Source organism: Serinus canaria, chromosome 1A, assembly GCF_022539315.1.
Source record: "Serinus canaria isolate serCan28SL12 chromosome 1A, serCan2020, whole genome shotgun sequence".
Taxonomy (NCBI): Eukaryota; Metazoa; Chordata; class Aves; order Passeriformes; family Fringillidae; genus Serinus; species Serinus canaria.
In genome coordinates, this window is record NC_066314.1 from 55,504,898 (window position 1) to 55,523,149 (window position 18,252).

An 18,252-nucleotide genomic window follows, 5' to 3' on the forward strand; every position below is an offset into this window, starting at 1 on the left:
TGTCTTGTGGAACACGGTCCAGATGAAAAATAAAAGTTACAGATAAAATTATTGGAGAACTGGATATGCATAATTATTTTGTAGTTTTATTTTAATACTAATATTTTCTATCTTTCTTTCCTTTTCCACAGAGGGTATGAACTGTATGAATAAAGATCATGGGTGTGCACACATCTGCCGGGAGACACCCAAAGGTGGGGTTGCCTGTGAATGTAGACCTGGCTTTGAACTTGCCAAAAACCAGAAGGACTGCAAATGTAGGTAGATGAAGATTAAATTTCAAATGCCCCAAAATGTCTTGTTTTCTTCATTGTTGTTATGTTCCAGAAGAAGTTAAATTTTTTTTGGCCAAAGGTGATATATAATTTTGGTAATGAGGGGTTTTTTGCTGTAGAAGAGGGATTTGGGGATGGATTAGAGGGATTGAATAATAGAACGTTGACTCAGTTATCAAAATCATAATTTTTCTACTTTCCTATGAATGCAGAAAAGTGAAGGATCCGTTTAATCCAGGCTTTCCTTGTAAAGCAATACAAATAAAGCATAATGGATTCTGGCTTGCAATATTTTGATGGTCCACAAAGGATGCGTCAATGAATTTATTGATAAATCCACTAGAGCTATCCAATTAAGTGTTTCAGTTCCAATTTTTTTAAAAGACAGAAATTATTTCTCTACTCTTGATTCCACTGCTCACAGTCTAGAATCATTACTTGGAAAACATGCAGCTGCATCATATGTACATTTCTTCAGAGAAATGCCCAGAGTGTTATATTCTTGAAGCTGGGATGCTAAAGATGCAGATACTCATTAGCCCACAAAATAAGAAATTGTTTTGTACAGGTTCAAATAATTGACCTCAGCATTGTCTTCTAAAAGCTTCAGAACTGAGTCTTTCTGATGGCTTCAGTGAGTCTTAGATTTGAGTCCGATAGCCTGCATTCCTACTTGAGAGAGACATAAAAAGTGTAGTAAAACAACAAATGTTTGCTGCTTTGCACAGGGCCAGGATTTTTGAGACAGTCTTTCTTACACTTCCGTTTTTTTCTTGCTGAGATCTCCACTACATAAACACTCATAGATGATATTAGTTCCCAAGTACAAAGTGAAAAGAATCACTTTTGAATGTCATAAAGAAGTGCCACAGAGTATTTACAGCCTGATTTCTGCTCTATATTAAGAGGCTACACAGGGCCAAAGGCAAAGGCACAGAGGAAAATGCCTTTATGGTAATTTTCATTCTCAGTGTTTATTGGAAGTGAATATTGCATGCTGTTAATTGGAGTGCAATGCCAGCTACATTGGTGAAGCGTGGGAGGATCTTTACTTATGTTGTTATTACTTGTTTCCTCAAATTCTTGTATCCTTTGGGAGTTTCAGTAATAGATAGTGGCGGGAGGATTAGAGCCTTTTCTGGAACATTATTTCTAAATGCCTCAGGGTCTAATAGAGTAAAAACTTCAATTTATTCTGTGCCCTCTGGTGTTCAAATTGTAGTTGTAAGTGTAGTGAACTTTTGGTGACAGATTTCTAAGTAGGGACACTGAGTTTTCCAAGGCTGCAGAGCTTATTTTGAAGCACACCAGCCTCTAAACCCACATTCTGCAAGTATGATCCAGAGTTCTTACTTAAACTAAGTCCTTCTAGTCCTTCCAAATGCCCAGAAGTACAGAGTTGCAGCCAAATAGCCTGGGACAGTAATTGTGAGATTACTGAGCAGGCTATTTATAGAAGCCTAATTCTGAAACCAAATCCCAATTAAAAAAAAAAAAAAAAAACTTTTTCACAGCTAACCATTTCAATGCAGCTATGTTGAAGAGCTAGACACTTCCCATTTGCCAGCCTGAGCTGGATCTGTAGCCCTGTATAACAGGGTCAGGTAGGGTCTGAAACACCCTTGTAACCCCAAAACCCTCTCAGTTATCCTGGTTCATCATGGTCCTCCAGGAGTCCAGGCCTTTTAGGGTTTGTCAGAGCTTGCTGCTCTGGTTTTTTTGTGTGAACAAGTGACAGAGAGTGTAGTACCTCTCAGTGCACCTAGTGCCTCTCTTGGTGAATTTTTATCAGCCAGTTTGCAATTCAATCAGACCACTGGGAGAGGTTTTCAAATGTATTGGCCCAAGGCCTTTAGTAACAATTCAAGTCTTCCTCAAAGGAAGATGTTAAAATAAGTTATTGGAGGAAGGCTTCATGCTTTTTGTGTATCCCAATTGTCATTACATGCTAGTTACATAACCATATCCATCTTATCATTTACCTTCACATGCTGATAAGGCAGGCACTCTTGCTTCATGCAGTGTCCGTTACGGTTAGTGCTCATTAAACAGGCTTTGTGCTCAGTAGCTTCCTCCCCATAATTTAGTGTCATGCCTTTCCTACTGCACAGTACTTAAACCCTATTGTGAACATAACATTTTTCATTCCCTCATGGATTTTCCCATGATACTTGTTACTGTAATATCAAAGTGCTTTGTAGACATTTGTAATGTATTTTCAAAATACTCTTCTCAAGTTAAAAATACTGCTTTTCCTATCTTACAAAAGAGAAATTATTATAAAGTTATTAATATCAAAGTCACTTGATAGTGATAGGTGATTAACAAGAGCCACACTGAACCCAGCTAAACATTTACAACACATTACTATGATTCAAGCCAAACTCCTGATGGCTCCAGCTGTAGTTTCAAATGCCATAGAGAAAGGACTATAATGTCAGTAACCTATAATAGAAGAGATTCAAGTGATTTGCCAAGCTCTAAGTAGAGATTCCACAGTGAAGGCAGAAATAGGTTAGAGTTTTTAGGGCTCTTTTCACTGTCTGATCAAGACCATTCTTTCTTGACAGTCCATTTCTGCTGCTACTCACTCTGCAGCAGATGAGAAAAGATTCCCAGCTGTTTCCACAGCCCTGACTTTCCCCAGCTTCACTAGGCACTAAATGAGACAGGAGCATTTTCTGCATTTGTCATTGAGGAAAGTTATCATGACACAATAGGTCAATGTAGAAGTCTGGTGTTTTGTAGCTTTTGAGTGCTCAAGATTGCAGCATTAATGGTTTCTTAGTATAAATGTTAAGTATGCAATTTCTAGTTGCCCAACATGTTAAAAAAACACTGAAGTGTTGAGGCTAAAAGGGACTCAAGAAGCCATCTAGAAATACACAAAGCAGAATCATACAGATCCATACATGATCTCTCAGATGAGCTGCATCCTTTAGCTCCAAAGCATCAATAAATTTCAGCTTCTGGGAGTTTACCGCTACTCCTGTACTTTGTTGGCTTCTGATGTACACAAGCCCAGAAGAAGATTATGCTTTGTCAGTAATTTTCATAGATACTTGCTGGCAGCAGAAAGAAGATACTTCAGAACAGTCAATTTGGCTCAAGATTATGTTGAAAAAAACATAGGAATTTACCTCTTCTTTCTACGTCTCTATCTGTCATAGATACTAAGATCCTGCTCCTGAGCACAGTTGCATTAGAAGTTTTTGATAAACTGAAGATTTTTTTCCCCAAATATGAAAAAACCAAGACATTTTATGTTCCTCTCTTTCTTAGCTGGAAGCTTAAAAATAAGAGGAAATCTAAGGCAGATTCACATACCTGCAAGTTGCAACCTGAAAGAGTTATAAACAGTAAAAGCTGAATCTTTTGATGAAAAATGCCGGGTAACCCTACCTACATCTGTTTCTGTCTTCCTCCTTGCTTAATAATGATTTAAGTGGGTAGGAAGGCTAGTGCAAAGTGATTCTGAAAATCCTGCCTAGTACTTTTACAATAAAATGCCAACCTCCTATGCCAAGTGGCAGCTTTTCAGCTCCTGCTGACAGTGTCCTCATGCAACTGTTTGCTATCAGTACAAAGATCCCCAGAATGTCAAAAATGTAAAGCCATACTAGAATAAGTCATGTAAGCAATGTTGCATGCACATCTTTATCACATAGAGGTGCCCATATATTTATGCAAATTACATATTTAATGGCCAGTTTAGTTAAGAAACAGTGCAGTTTTCTAGTTATCTGGGATGACAATATGCTCATTTGACAAGTCCATCCTACAAAAATGAAATATCTGTCTGTAGCCTCTGAGCCATGGTATATATTTCAGTCCACATTTGGACAGGGTCAGAACACTCTTTTCCTGGGCAATTTTTTAAGTTACCAAGTATTAAATGCTAGACTAAATAATTGGCCATATGTTTTCAAGTACTTCTTGTCATGATCATGTAAGATGGATTCTGTGAAACTTCAGAGAAGCACTGAAAAAAGGATTTAGGCTGTAGAGTGAGGCTGAATTCTGGTACTTTCTGTCTTCTGGGGAGTTTAACATGGAATATCAATATCAGTACTTAGTGGCATATGTACATTAAAATCGTTCTTGTTCTTTGAGATGTCATTTCTCTTTCAGACAGTTGTTTCTCATTTTTCATGATCAAAATCATTTCTACACTAGTCCATATATTTCTCTGGCTGTAAGCACTGGCCCACATGCCAAGCTATGTCTCAGGACTGTTTGGCTTAGCCCAGTCAAACTGAATAATGCTGCTGGTTCCAGTGTGGGCAGCTGGACAGGTAGGGCCATTATGCTGCCTGCCAGGGCATGAAAGGTGTCTGGCCAGCCCAGGGCCCTGAGCATTGTAGTCAGTGAAAAGAATTAAACTGGTTTGAAGGCACTTTGCAGCCCCAGTGCCAGCCCCAAAGCTCTTTATCCACATGGAAGAGTGTTGGGAGAACAGACTGGTGGTTTGGCTGCCAGCACCCACAGAGTGTGTGTGTCATTTGTAGGGCTTCTCTGTTCTTGTACAGGGCATTCCTCCCACTAAGGGAAAGAGCCCAGAATTCTGACTGCACTTAGGATACATGCAAAAGCTGAAGCACTGTCAAAAGATGGTGTTACTCTGGTTTTAAATCTGCCATATGGGGATAAGTATGTCTGAGTTCTAAAAGATATGTGAATATTCTCCTTTGGTTTAAAAAAAAAAAAAAAAAAGAAAACCTCTTTAGTTTCCATCCCTTTCATTTTAACATGATTTATGATATTTTAAGGTGATCTCTGTCCGTTGAAATTTACCATTTTGCCTCTGTTTGCCTCTTCAGTGTCACAGACTCTGAATGAGCACACAGCTGTTTGCATAGCTGCAGAGTTCAAATTTAGAGTTCAGAAACAGTTTTTAAAATAACACTTCATGAATTCTCATTAATATTGCTTTAATTCTTCCACACAAAAATGGAGTAGATCTGGATGTCCATTTGTTTTTAAATAATTATGATTTTTTTCCTCTAAGCAAGATAAACTTCCCACTGTGTCAATGCCACAGAATGAGGACTGGAAGAAAATTGAAGTGACATATTTTACAACTGGATTTTGTAGCAATTTCACCTGTAGAGCTTGTCAAACTTCAAAATGTTGACTCAAGTTACTTAAAATAAATAAATAAATTGTAGTCTAGACAGAAATTCAAATCCTTAAAAAACATGATTTACTAATGTTTCTAGGAGACAGGAAAAGGAACTGACCTACATGTGCATTCATAGACTGGGTAGAATGGGAACCAGTAACTTTAATAGGCAGGGAAGCTGTAAAAGTGTGTGATTCTGCAGGATTTGCTATAAATGCCATCAGTCTGGTGCAATTTTTTCATAGACAAATATAGTAAGGAAAAGTTCCTCATATTACGTGGGTCAGAGCAAGCCTGTTCAGATATTTTCATCTCTGCCAGCAGAGGCTTTCAGCAAGGAATGCCAAAAATAACCACTGCAGTCACATTTTTAAAATACACACTTTGTTGCTGATTGCACTTTAAAATCTTCAATAAAATACTGTTGGCTAGAAATGTATTTAAACATCTGGCATAAACAACACCTTTAAGTTAATTTATGATGGCACTGCAGTCCAACAAGGATAGAAACTCCACATAGTCTTAGAGGCATATGGGGTCAAGTAATAAGCATGTCTTCATTGGAAAGGTGGGAACTTTAAGAATAGAGAATTGACCTTGAGTTTTGTTTGTTTTGCATCAAAAATAAAAAACAAAATGTTACAGTGTATTGAAGGGAAATAAATGTTGCTTCCTTTGGATGCAAAGCAGACTGATTTGCCTCTGCTATTTTTTCACAAAAATAAATTATTAGGTAAGCTGTAAAAGAGACGAAGGAGAAAGAATGCCTGAGGGTTGTTGTTGCTTAGGGGGTTTTGTAATGTAATTCCTTGGAAGTTTAAGATTCTCATGATTTGGGGTATATTCCCTCCTCTGTCTGGTTGGACTGAACCCACCATTTCCATTTTCCAGTTTAGCGCACAAACTGTCAAGCTGCAAAAAGGGAACAGGAATCAGGCAGATCTCCCCATGTTTCTCACTTCCATTCTTTCCAGTTGGATAGAACAGTGATATTCCTGGAAAGTGAGGTGGGAATCCAGGCAGTCTCTCTTTTCAGAGATTATTCTTGACACCAGGCACCAAGGCTATTCCATCTCTATCTCTGAACAGCACAAGGGTTTTTATTCCAAGTGTAGAGTGGGAAGGACCAAGGATGCTTGCACCTTTAGTGGCCTCAGGTCTGTACTCATTTGAGAGGTGGACAGTTCCTGCTGTGATCTTTGCCAGAATTCAGGAGCTGTAATTGTAAACTTGTGGTTCCCATTCTGGCAGGAGTTCTTAATGGGAATTCTGTTGGATATGCTGTGGTGGGTCTCCCTCATTTGCTTTTTTTACAACTGTTCCATTTTAAGATAAATACTTCAGTGATTACTGAGAGTGACATGGCTGCTCAGCACTGAGGCACTCCCACCAGAGGTGGGAAATTTCATTTCTGGTTACTGTGATGGAAAATTCCGATCTACTCCATTTTCAGGAGCTAGAATTAAAGCAGGGTCACTGAGTTTAATGGGAAAATAGATGAATGTAGCCCTCTTGCATTAGATACAACCTCAGATTTTAGTTAGATATATGATTTTCAAATGCTGTTGATCATTATCTTGGTTTTGTTTTATATTGCAACTTGCTACTCTGCCTCTTTTATAAATTTTTATCTAGAAGGAAAATTCTGCTAAGACCAATATGAGGAAGTTCCTTCTGATTACTGGGAATCAGTATTTAAATAAATGTAGTTTGCATTTAAATTACCATAACATTTCAAAGCACTTAAGTCAACTGAAATGATGAGTATATAACTAAATAACAGCATATTGGATTTCCCCTTTATTTGCCAGTATATATTTACCAGTAAAGAACCTAGTCCAAATAAAGACAGTAAATTGAATTCAGGAATCAGTCAGATCAGAACTGTTATTCAGCGTCAAGGTGTGCAACCGCAAAGGATGAAATTACACAGGGGCAAGTGAGAGGCTTTATTAAATGTTGCAAGCCAGCCTAATATTTTAAATCTAGTTTGTCTTAGCTGGCAGACATTAAATCCATCATGTGACAAAGGAAATCAATTGAATTTGGTCTATTAATTCGTGTAACCTTCAAAACTCTACCTGTTCTCATGAAAAATGTTTAATGTATGTTTAGTACTTTTTCACCAGTGGACATTTGAATTGCTAAAAGCTCTTCTTCTTTCCTGGAAGTGAAAGTGGCATCTCCAGTGCTTCCTTCCTGGCTGAGGCCAGCACATGGCAGAGCCATAACAACTGGGTATTTTTTGTTGCAGAGAGGGAAAAAAAACCCCGAACATTTCCTGGTTTATTTTTAAACTTGTTGCTTTAGGGGGGCCAGCACTTTGATATAGTAGATTTCAAGACTTTTGTGGTTCTTTCTTGCTGCTTGGTCTCTGCTTCCTCTACTGAGAGAATGATGGGGCAACAAAAGAGAGTTGCTGTCTATAGACCTGAAACTATATACTTGTATTGGCAGACTGTTAATTTCATCATGGATGTGAAGCATGTAGCTTCACATAGAATTGGCCGAGAGTCACACTAAAATTATTAATACAAATAGAGTGGGGAAAATGCTTTTATTTTTCTTTCACTTCTTTTCTTCACTGTATGGATTGAGGCTAGGGCATGAGACAGGTAGAAGGGAGGGGGCAGAAGGAAGAAATAGAAATAATTGCAAGCACAAATGTTATGTTGCCTTATGTCTTGGTATGTTACTGCTCTTCTGTGTTCTGAAAGGTTCTCAAGACTAATTGGTTTCATTGTCATTTTATTTATATATACATATATACACATTCATTTGGGGCTTAACTAGTAACCTGTAACTATGGGAATGGAGGCTGCCAACACACCTGTGATGACACAGATACTGGCCCTGTGTGTGGCTGTCATCAGAAGTATGCCCTGCACTCAGATGGCCGAACCTGCATTGGTGAGTACTTCTCTGCAGCTCGTTTGATTTGGGGTTGCTCAGAATCTCTGTGCTGTGTGTGTGTGGGTGTGTGTGGGTGTGGGTGTGGATGTGGTGCCTGTGCTCCAGCAGCTGACAGAAGGGTGTTCCAGCAGCTCCTGGCTCAGCCAGGCACACAGAGAGGCATTTGTGTGTGTTCTGTCAAAATGTTTGTTAATGAAGTATCCCTTTGTTACCTGCTTGTACCTGCTTGTGACTTTTCTTTCTGTTTGTAACTATTTTTGAAGTAAAAAGGTGCAGAACATTCATCATTTTGAATGAAAGTTCAGCTCTTCAGTTCATTTTTATCAGTCAAGATTTCCTTGCTTGAGCAAGGTTAGAAAAATTACCTCCCTTTCTGAGCTGTTACCAGGGAAAAGGAGTCATCATTATGTGCTTTCTTCCCTGGTGTATGTTTCAAGATTCTAGAAACTGCAACACTTGTAGTGGCTAAGCTTTCATTCAGAATATCAGCAAGAGGGAGCCGGTCAAGACATGGAGCATCTTGGCAGATGCTTTGCAAATATTTATGATTATAAAATGTAGATTTGCTTAACTCCATTTCTTTCCACTCCACTTTAAAAAAATAAATTAAAAAGTACATTTTTTGTGTAATGCAAGTTAACATTAGAAAATTCTTACTCACAGATCAAACCGATCCATAGTGGTTTTCATTGGCATTGCGGACATGATGACTTTTTTTGTTTGTATAATTTCAATTTCCTACAAATTCTTAGTCATTTTCTGAGGTTAAAAAAACACAGACACATATTTATCATACTTTCTCTCCAGTACTGCAAGACAAAGCATTTGAGACCCATGGAAATCTGTCAGCTACCTTTAGCCAGTCTGTCTTGGTCAAATCCATGGCATAAAGCTCTGTGGCTGCCCAGAGCCTTGCTCACTTCTGAGGGGTTTAACTGCCCTAATTGTGGGGCAGGGTGAGGTTTATGCTGGCAGAGGCAAAGCTGAGCAGGGCTCAGAGCTGGGCTCTGCCTTTTTGTCTGCACAAGGTGTGTCTGAGTGCAGGGGATCTCTCAGTGAGTGCCTCTGATAACAGAGAGCTCTATCCTGCAATCCCTGTCCTGTGGCAGTTCCAGATGGGGAGAACTTGCAAAAGTGAGAGCCTTGAGAGCAGGTTTTATTGAATGGATAATTGATCTTCTATTTATTATTGTTCACTAATATCCTTGGATGTCTTATTTTTTCCAGCATGTAAAAAATATTTTAAAAGCTGTTTACATTGCATCTATTTTTTTTACCTTTTTTTTCCCCATTTTTGTAATGTAATACATACAACTCCATGTTACATTCCTTGGTCTTGTGATGTAAGTCACATATTACTACCTGTGCTGATTTTCTTCCCTCTAAAATAGTTATTTCTCTTAAAATACTTCTCTTTTTTTTTTCTTTTTTTTTTTTTTACATTTATTTATTCCTGCTTTCTGGTGATGGTTCCTGATTGCCTGTCTTGTCTGATAACTGACGTTTATTAATTATTTACAGAGAAAAAAAAAACAAACAAACTCAAACAAAAGCCTCTATTGCAGCCTGATCCCATCTAGAACTTGTTAAAAACAAAACAAAACAACTTCTTGTTACCACTCAACCATGTAGAGTTGTCACAAACAAAACCTGCCAGCCTCCTCCTCCTCCTCACTTCAGTGATTCCAGTGTTTGCTGTCTTCAGTGGTGTATATATTCCAGGCATCACTGCAAGAATGCAAACTTCTGCAATGCCAGATAAATACTTGTTGACCCTTTGGCTAACATATTTTGTCTTCGTTTGCTTGTCTTAACCTTTTTTTTTTGTTTGCTGCATGTGAAAGTCCCAACTTGCATTTTCAGTTTTTGTTTTCCTAATGAGCATTTCCCTTTTCCTACAAATCATTTTATTTACCCAGCTGCTGCTCCTCCATTGCTCTCCTGTATCAGAAATCTTTAATTTTATTTCACCTACTGATCATCTCTTCCCACACTTGTGACTGTTTCTATGTATTTCTAATGAAGCATAACCAAAGTCCTCATTATGCCGTATGAAACTCTTACATGTAGGATGTCACAGACTACCTTGTAAAGTGACCTCTGATGACATCATCCTGCTCACTGCATGCTCCTAAAATTACTAAACCCTGTTCTTGCAATGTCTTTCCTAGCGTTGAATGTTTAGCTAGTAGTGTTTCATAGACAAGCAGGCAACCAGCACTGCCCAAATTGATCTTTTTTTGTGTTTGTTTGGTTTGTTGTTTGTTTATTTTCGTTGTTGTTGTTTAATTTGCATGCTGTTGTTTCGTTTCTCAGTGTGTCGATGTGTACAAGGCTGTGGTGCATTCGTGCCCATCCATCACCGGACTCTTCTCACTCTCTCTGTCTGTCCCAGTCTCCTGCCTGCCACCTTCAAATCCTGGTGCCCCCATTAGCCTAGGCTGTCTTTGGTAGTTTGTTTGACTAGCCTTCCTGAATTTTAATTTTCATCATTAACAACTCTCTGGGGCACCCATGTTAACTATCTTGTTCTCCAGTAGAAATCCAGCTTCCTCTGTGTGATTAATTACTTCTGAGCTGATCATTCTTCTTTCCCACCCTCTTTCTTCCTCCTTTCCCTAAACACTCTTTTAATTTTTTCCCGGGTTCTCAAAGGGAATTAACTCTCTAACGGGGATTTAGTGCTTTCATGCCTTGCTTCTTGGCCTTGGCTGTGCCATGCCAAGAAACTGTCTTAGGCAGTGGAAAATTGGGCTTGTGATTAACCAACTGCTCCATGTTTGTCCCTTACTTGTGTTTTAGAGAAGGATGAGGCTGCAATTGAGAGTTCTGAGTACAATGCCACGTCAGTAGCTGATGTGGACAAGCGGGTGAAACGGCGGCTACTTATGGGTAACACTTTTCTTCCACTTCCTTTGTTGTGCTCTCACTTTTGTCTGTATGTATGTGGGGGGGAGGTTCTCTTTTGGTCTCATTTGGTTTTGATCTCCTTTGGTTTTGGTTTGGCCTGGTTTTTTTTAACCTGACTTCATCTGTGTGGAAAGGTCACCAATTTTGTTAAGTTCTCATCTGTTTTACAACTTCATTCCTTGTTTTTAAACTTTTTTTTCCTAATGCTGCAGCTTTAATGCTCAATTTTCTTTGCATAGAAAGAAGCTTTTGCCATTAACCTTACTTAGCTTATGCAAGCTACTTTTTACATGTGATTTGTGTGTTTGCGTGTATGTGTTGCTGTAGAATTTCTGAAAAATCTCCTGTTGCAGTCCTGCCTATTGACTTAAAAGTGGATGATGATGATGACGATATAAACCAATGTTCTATTACATCTGTGGTGTTAAATGAGCAAGTGTATTTGCCTAATTAAAATTTCCTGTTCTTTTGATTGAAATGTAAATGTTATGACTGGAAATTCATTAATTTCCTTTGTGCAGCATTTTTAGTAACCACTGAAAGATCTTTCCCTAGTGACTAGCGAGCTTCTGTACATTCTTCTTTCTGAGGCATGGCTTGTTTCTCTGTGTTGTTGGAGCCTGAGAGTGGAACAGAGTAGGAAGTGCACTGAACAGTGAAGATAATTCTTTAGCTTCTGCTCTCAGTTAACCCATTGCACACCTTTGTGCTTGTCCTCTTCACTTTACATTTCTGGCTCTTAGTGAGAAGGGCCTTTTGGGAATAGAAAGGGTCAAGTGGCTGGGCCTCTGCCAGACTTTGCATGAGACAAAGAGCACAGCGTAGCACAGACTGCTGAATTATGCTTGGAGGATTGCAGGTGGTTTATTTCTCTGTATTTTCCACTCTGGTGCCCTATACACCTCATAAAATTATTTTTGCTAGGTTTTGAGCATAGTGGCCGTTGGTGCGATGTACCCAATGGACCCACTTACAAGACAGGGATTCATCACCACAGAAGAGATTCTGGCAGGACAAAATTCTGCTCTGTTCCCTCAGGGTTGCTATTTCTTTTCTTAAAACCACTGAGTCCTTTGCAGACTCAGCTCTGCCTGTGAGCATCCATACCTACCTGGAGTGATCACCTTGAAGAGACTAAAGCCTCACTTTGAATATTTAGTTGATTGCTGTGCTAATAGTTGCAGTAGGTGGAAATATTTATAAAGTTTCCATATCATTTGTATCTTTTCATCCATGACAAATAGTCCATTTACCCAGAGACCAGCATACAACCACTGTGTAGGAAATGGCACAGTGTTATAACTTTGTAGTGGTATTAGATTACAAGATTGAGGTAAAATATCTTCCTTCATGTGAAAATCTAGGCCTGTGTTTCTTTTATTTTTAGATTATCCATGATTATTAATTTCCAATTAGTTTGCAGACCTAGCAAGTGACCCACATCATTTTATTTTTTAATGATACACAATTTCAAATTATTTAACCTAACAAAAGCTATGAGACAGCTCATCTTGCTTTATAAATGTGCTATTAACACTTATAGCTATAATTTCAACGAGAACCATAGTCTCACTAGAAGTCAGGAAAATTAGTGTGCCAAAAGACCCCCAGACCACTGAAAAATGCAACCCTCTGGATCTCAATGGTGAGTTTGCCCAGCCACAAAAAGTATGTGCAGTACTCTCTAGGGGTACTGAGCAACATAGTGCACTGTGTTGATACCCCACCCCCTGAAAAAAATAAATATCCAACCTGAAAATAAGCTTACACTGCTTCCAAGAGTCCAGGTAAACAGGATTAAAAAGTTTTGCATTAAAAATATTAGTAACAGCCTTCTTAATTATACCAGGTCTGCAAGTACCAAGCTGAACATAGACCCTAGAAATAGGCTTAGGGAGATAGTTTAAAATCCAATTTGCAAAATACATTGTTGAATTCCTCAGTACCTCCTGTATTAGCAGGTATCAGCTGACAGCTGAGAGTTTCCGGAATTCTGTGTTTAAATCGCTGATTCCTTAGAAAAGCATTAACTAGAGAGGAAAATAAATTTAATTAGTGAGTGAAATCTGAGTGGGTGGCTTAATATTTAGGGGCTTTTCTACCTGTTTGTTTTTGCTGATTGCTGACTCAGATTTATTTTTATTTTTTTAATGCACTTTTACTAATTTCCAAAGTGTAGTGGCATTCCCTTGAAATTCCATGTCTTCAGGTATTTGCTGAACAGCTGTTTTAGGAAATACTGTTTTAGGAAGGTTTCTCAGGAAACTTTTTTCCCAGTTTTTCTAAATAGACTGTGATTTTTGACCCGCCTCCAAACAGTCTTGTGAGAGTAGGAAATGTAGACAACTTTATGTAATTTTAGTAATCTGATGAAAGGTGCCTTCAGTTGCAAGTCCTGAGATGATAATTGCTAGTCCCTTGTCATTTGCTGCATGCTATCAAAATGACTATGATCTGTATAACCCTTGAAGTCAGCCAAGGCTCAGAATAAGCCTGACAAGATTGCTTTAGAACAGTGTTGCTGTCAGACAAGACTGCCTATAGCAGTCATCTTGCTACACCAAGACTGGCCACCTCAGACTGGCTGTGTCCGAGTCATGCTGCAGTCCTGTGACTTGTGGCTAAATCTTAAACAGAGAAAATTAGGTAAATACTCTGTTTTCCTTCCTGTTAGATGCATTTTTACCTAGATCTTCTGAGGCACATGAGAAACTGGTCTTCTCTGATGACCTACAAGAAACTTCCCTTTAGAACTGTCCAAAGATGCCCAGGAATTTCCATCCAGTTTTTTCATAATGAGGGCTTCCAGCTGTCACTTTTTCCCTGAATCAGAGAAAAGCACTTGGATTGCTTCCATTCCAGAGATGGCACTGCATGACTGTTATCTGGTCAGTGAAAGTTCATACAGCTCATTTCCTTCTTCCTCGCATCCACTTGGCCATTGCCATCATGGAGTGGAGGCAGTGCAGCCTTAGCTGTACTCCAGGGGAGTTCCTGGAGAGGTCCTGCCTCGGTTCCATGGTGGCTGCTGTGAACTGCACCTTGAGCCATGAGCATTCTGTAGTTGAGGAAGGACATGGATCCTGCACAAGTGCACAGCTCCAAAAGCAGAGCTCTACCATTATCTCTAAGGCACTCTTACATTCCCTTTTGCAGAACACCTTGCACTTGCTACAAAGCAGAAGGGCACAACCAATGTCTTCAGGTCTTCTTAAACATCTGGTGCCATTTATCTTGTGGTTAGTTGAGCACAGCCTTCAGCTCTTAAAATTATGTTCAAATCTCTGGTTTGTGTGGTATAGCAGAAATTTTTCTGAAAGTTATTTTGTGTGTTTCTTAGGAGCATCACAGCAACCTTCTCCATCTTCCCTTACCTTCTTTTCCTTGGGAACCCATTTGCTACAACTGTTTTTTCTATCATAGCATGAGTCTGCCCTAACTGGTCAGAGGAGTGGACTGGTACATATCACATATTTTTCAGTCTAAATCCAGAATGAGTGTGAATCACAGTATGTCTGCCCTGCCTAACTGTATGAGAGCCATTCTAGTATGGGCACACAACTTTAGAAGCACCAGATTTCCAGTTAACCCTACTAATACACTGACCTTCAAAATACTTTGTCCAGTGTAACATCTTCAGCAATGGAAGTTGCTTTTATTCATGTTTCCATATCTCTTTTTGCTGCTATAGCCCTGGATAGAATTCATAAGCCCAACAGCCCCATCACAGTCTAAACTGAAAAATAAATCATCCGGCAGACTAGCACTTTATCATTAAATAAATTGTAAGTAATTAAGTCATATGGGCTTAATTCTCCTTGACCACCGTCTTTCTCTCGAAAAGGCTGCAAGGTTTTTATAGAGCAATTGTCTGTTGATATCCTGAAGCTTTCTTTTAGAAACCTTCTTTTAAAACTTGATATTCTAGTAACAGAAATAGAATTCATAGCATCAGTTATGCCATTGGGCTTCCTCATTACGAATCAGCCAAGTGCTTACAAAAAGGTGACAAGCATCTGGAAACTTCCTCTTTGAGGAACCAGAACTGTAGAACTGTCTGAAATTTAGACTCAAGGAGTCCTACTCTCCTAGTCAGAGATAATGCTTTTCTCTTTGGCTGCCCTTTACATCAACTCTTTGAACCAAGTAATTTTATGAAGTATTTTTTATATTGTCTTTAAAAATGCAGTCGCTTGCTACATCACCATCATCCCAGGCCTTATTGGACTGCATGAATCTGTAAAGTGTTTTAGCAACACAGCCATGATGCTTTGTGCAGACTGTTTGTTAGATCCTGTCCTCTGGTCAGCTCTTCTTGAAGAGGCAGACCTGACTCATTTCTCACTGTGTTTCATTTTCCTTCCTCTACTCTTTAGCAGTCAATGAATTAAGTTTATTTGGGCTTAACATGAGGTGACTTCAGAACAACTGCCAACACTATACATCTTCCTCGCCTTCAATCTCTTTTCCATTTTTCAGAATTCACAGAATTCAGAATTCACAGAATTCACACAATCTCTAGGTTGGAAGAGACCTTCAAGATCATCAATTCCAGCCCATGCCCTAACACCTCAAGTAAACCATGACACTGAGTGCCACATACAGCCTTTTATTGAACACATCCAGGGAAGGTGACTCCACCATGTCCCTGGGCAGGCCGTTCCAGTACTTTATCACCCTTTCTGTAAAAAAATTTTTCCTAATATCCAACCTATATTTCCCTTGGCACAGCTAGATACTCTGTCCTCTGGTTCTGTCAGTTGTTGCCCAGTGAAAGAGACCAAACCCCATCTGACCACAACCACCTTTCTGGAGGTTGTGAAGAGTGGTCTCTTCTCTGAGATCACTGTAGTAAGAACTCACTTTGACCATAAGCATTCTTGCTCTGACCCCAGAAGATAAAAAGTTGGTTCCTCCTCATCACAAGAAGAGGGGTATACAAAGTACCAGTAAGTATAGCAAAGAGCAACAGGACAATGAGCCCATCCTGAAGTTGAGGAATTGTAGTAATTTCCCTTCCTTGCTTAAGGGAAGCAAAACAGACACCACTGCTTGAAGTGTCTTCAGAAATCCAAACTTCACAGATATTCACTCCTTCACGAGACATATTCAACTAATTTTGTGTCAGGGCTGCTGAGGATTTTCCTGTTGAACACCAGTAAGGTCACTTGTAACCCACCTCAGAGTGATGCAATTCTCTTCCCTGGAAGCTGCTTCCAAAGAACCCTCCAAAGTATTCTACTGTCAGCTGAAATGCTGGTATAATAAATAAATAAATGCTGGTGAAGTGCATTGGAATTGTGCTGGTCTTTGTTACTTCTCAATTTTACTTCTGCCTTGATTGCTTCTGGGGTGCCATTTGGAAACCAAGGACCAGCTATGCCAGCTGGGATATAAGTGCACCTGCATTACATTTTATCCCTGATTTCCTAGGAGTTGTTCACTGGCAGGGCTGTGATCTGGCTGTATTTCTGGCACTAAACCAGCAAATAAGGTAGTATTTTCACTAGGTCTGTATTTTCCTTGCTGTAGCAAGAATAATTTGATTGCTGCAGATGTCTCTTCTTTCATGATCTTATCAGTGTCTTTCCAGCCATTTATTATGAGCACCCAGCTACCAGCCTGGAGAGGTGAGTGTGCAGTCAGCTAAGACCATTCCCTCTGCACAGTAATAGCTAGAGATGTGAGCTGTGGAAATTGCAATTTGGGCACTTCTGCCATGGATTAGTCTGTGACAGAGAATATCCTCCCTGCAAGTTATGTGGGGCAGGATCTTCTCTTTGCATTTGTTTGCATTTGCTTGCTGTGGAAATTGTACTTCCCCACTATCTCAACTCCAAGGATCCCAAACATTGCAATAAACAGCCAAAGCCAGTTCAGAATAATAGATCGCAAGTGCAAGTCCTGCTTTGGCCACTTGAATGACATGCCAGAGTAGTCTCTTCTCTGTGTGCTGGTCAGCTCTTTCAACCAATCTTCTGCCTCCTGAAGGTACCTGGACACATCAGCCAAGGTAACTGTGTTTATGCTCTGGTCAAAGCTGTTTAGGTTTCATATCTTTAGCCCAGTACCTACAATGGATTTTAATGAGCTGCTCATACCATATTAAATTAAAAAACCACAACTCACGCTTGTGCCATGGTTGACAGCATTTGTAGCTAAGGCAAGCATTTAAATATCTGTTACATAAAAAAAGGCAGAGAGATTTACAAATTTAGAGCTTGGGTTTAGCCACTTGAACCAAAGTAGTACTTAACATCATATTTCTTGAGTCTTCTGAATTTAATAGTCAGCGATATGGCATCTTTTCTTAACCTCCAGTTATCTAAGGATTAGGCTGCCCTATTCAGCCTGAACATCAAGGATGCTTTGACTGACTGGTCTGGAGCACCTGAAAAACAAGAAATCTTCTAATTTCTCTAGTGGGCTTTTTTTTTTTACTTCCACCTCTCTGTATGATACACAGGACTCTTTTTTAATCACTGTTTTCTCTTCAGTAGAGACATTCAGATTTTTTTGATTTCAGAAAAATAGAATCCACAAACTTAACTACAATTATCAGAGTCTCATACTTAAATTTATTTTCTCCTGCCATGTTTAAAATGACAGCATATCAATATGGAAATTTTCCTTTTATAGTCTTTCACCATCCAAAGATCTCTCTGCTGGTGACTCAGTGTGAATAACTTATCCAAAATCAAGCATCTTGAAATACTATAGAATCTGTAGAATCTTTCTTGAAATACTGTATAAACCACACAGTGACTTTGTATATAATATGGAAATCTCATCATTTTCTGGATTTCAGGACTCTGTGGTAGAGCCATATTTAGCTTCTTTGCAGATCAGGACAAGCAGCTGTAGAACATATGAAAGCCACACATTCTTAACCTTAAAGAATCTTGTCATCTGATGAGAGTTTTCTGTCAAAAGGCTTTTTTCTTGAAAGTAGGTTTTGTGGGGAAACTCTGGGTTTTCACAGTGCTTTTGCCTGGAATGGTCTTCAGAAATAGGGAGACAGAATGTACACGG

General features: G+C 39.2%; 1 protein-coding gene across 4 annotated transcripts in view; it reads left to right on the forward strand.

Annotated features, from left to right (window-relative positions):
• Nucleotides 1-18,252, forward strand: part of SCUBE1 (signal peptide, CUB domain and EGF like domain containing 1) — a 197,813-nt gene that overhangs the window by 101,970 nt on the left and 77,591 nt on the right. For 2 of the 4 annotated variants that reach the window (XM_030238231.2, XM_050987618.1), the window contains exons 5-7: nt 132-257; nt 8,191-8,307; nt 11,113-11,202. In XM_030238231.2, coding sequence (XP_030094091.1) covers nt 132-257; nt 8,191-8,307; nt 11,113-11,202 — 333 coding nt within the window. The remainder of the gene's footprint in view (nt 1-131; nt 258-8,190; nt 8,308-11,112; nt 11,203-18,252) is intronic. The other 2 variants (XM_030238232.2, XM_050987623.1) reach the window with 1 other exon arrangement.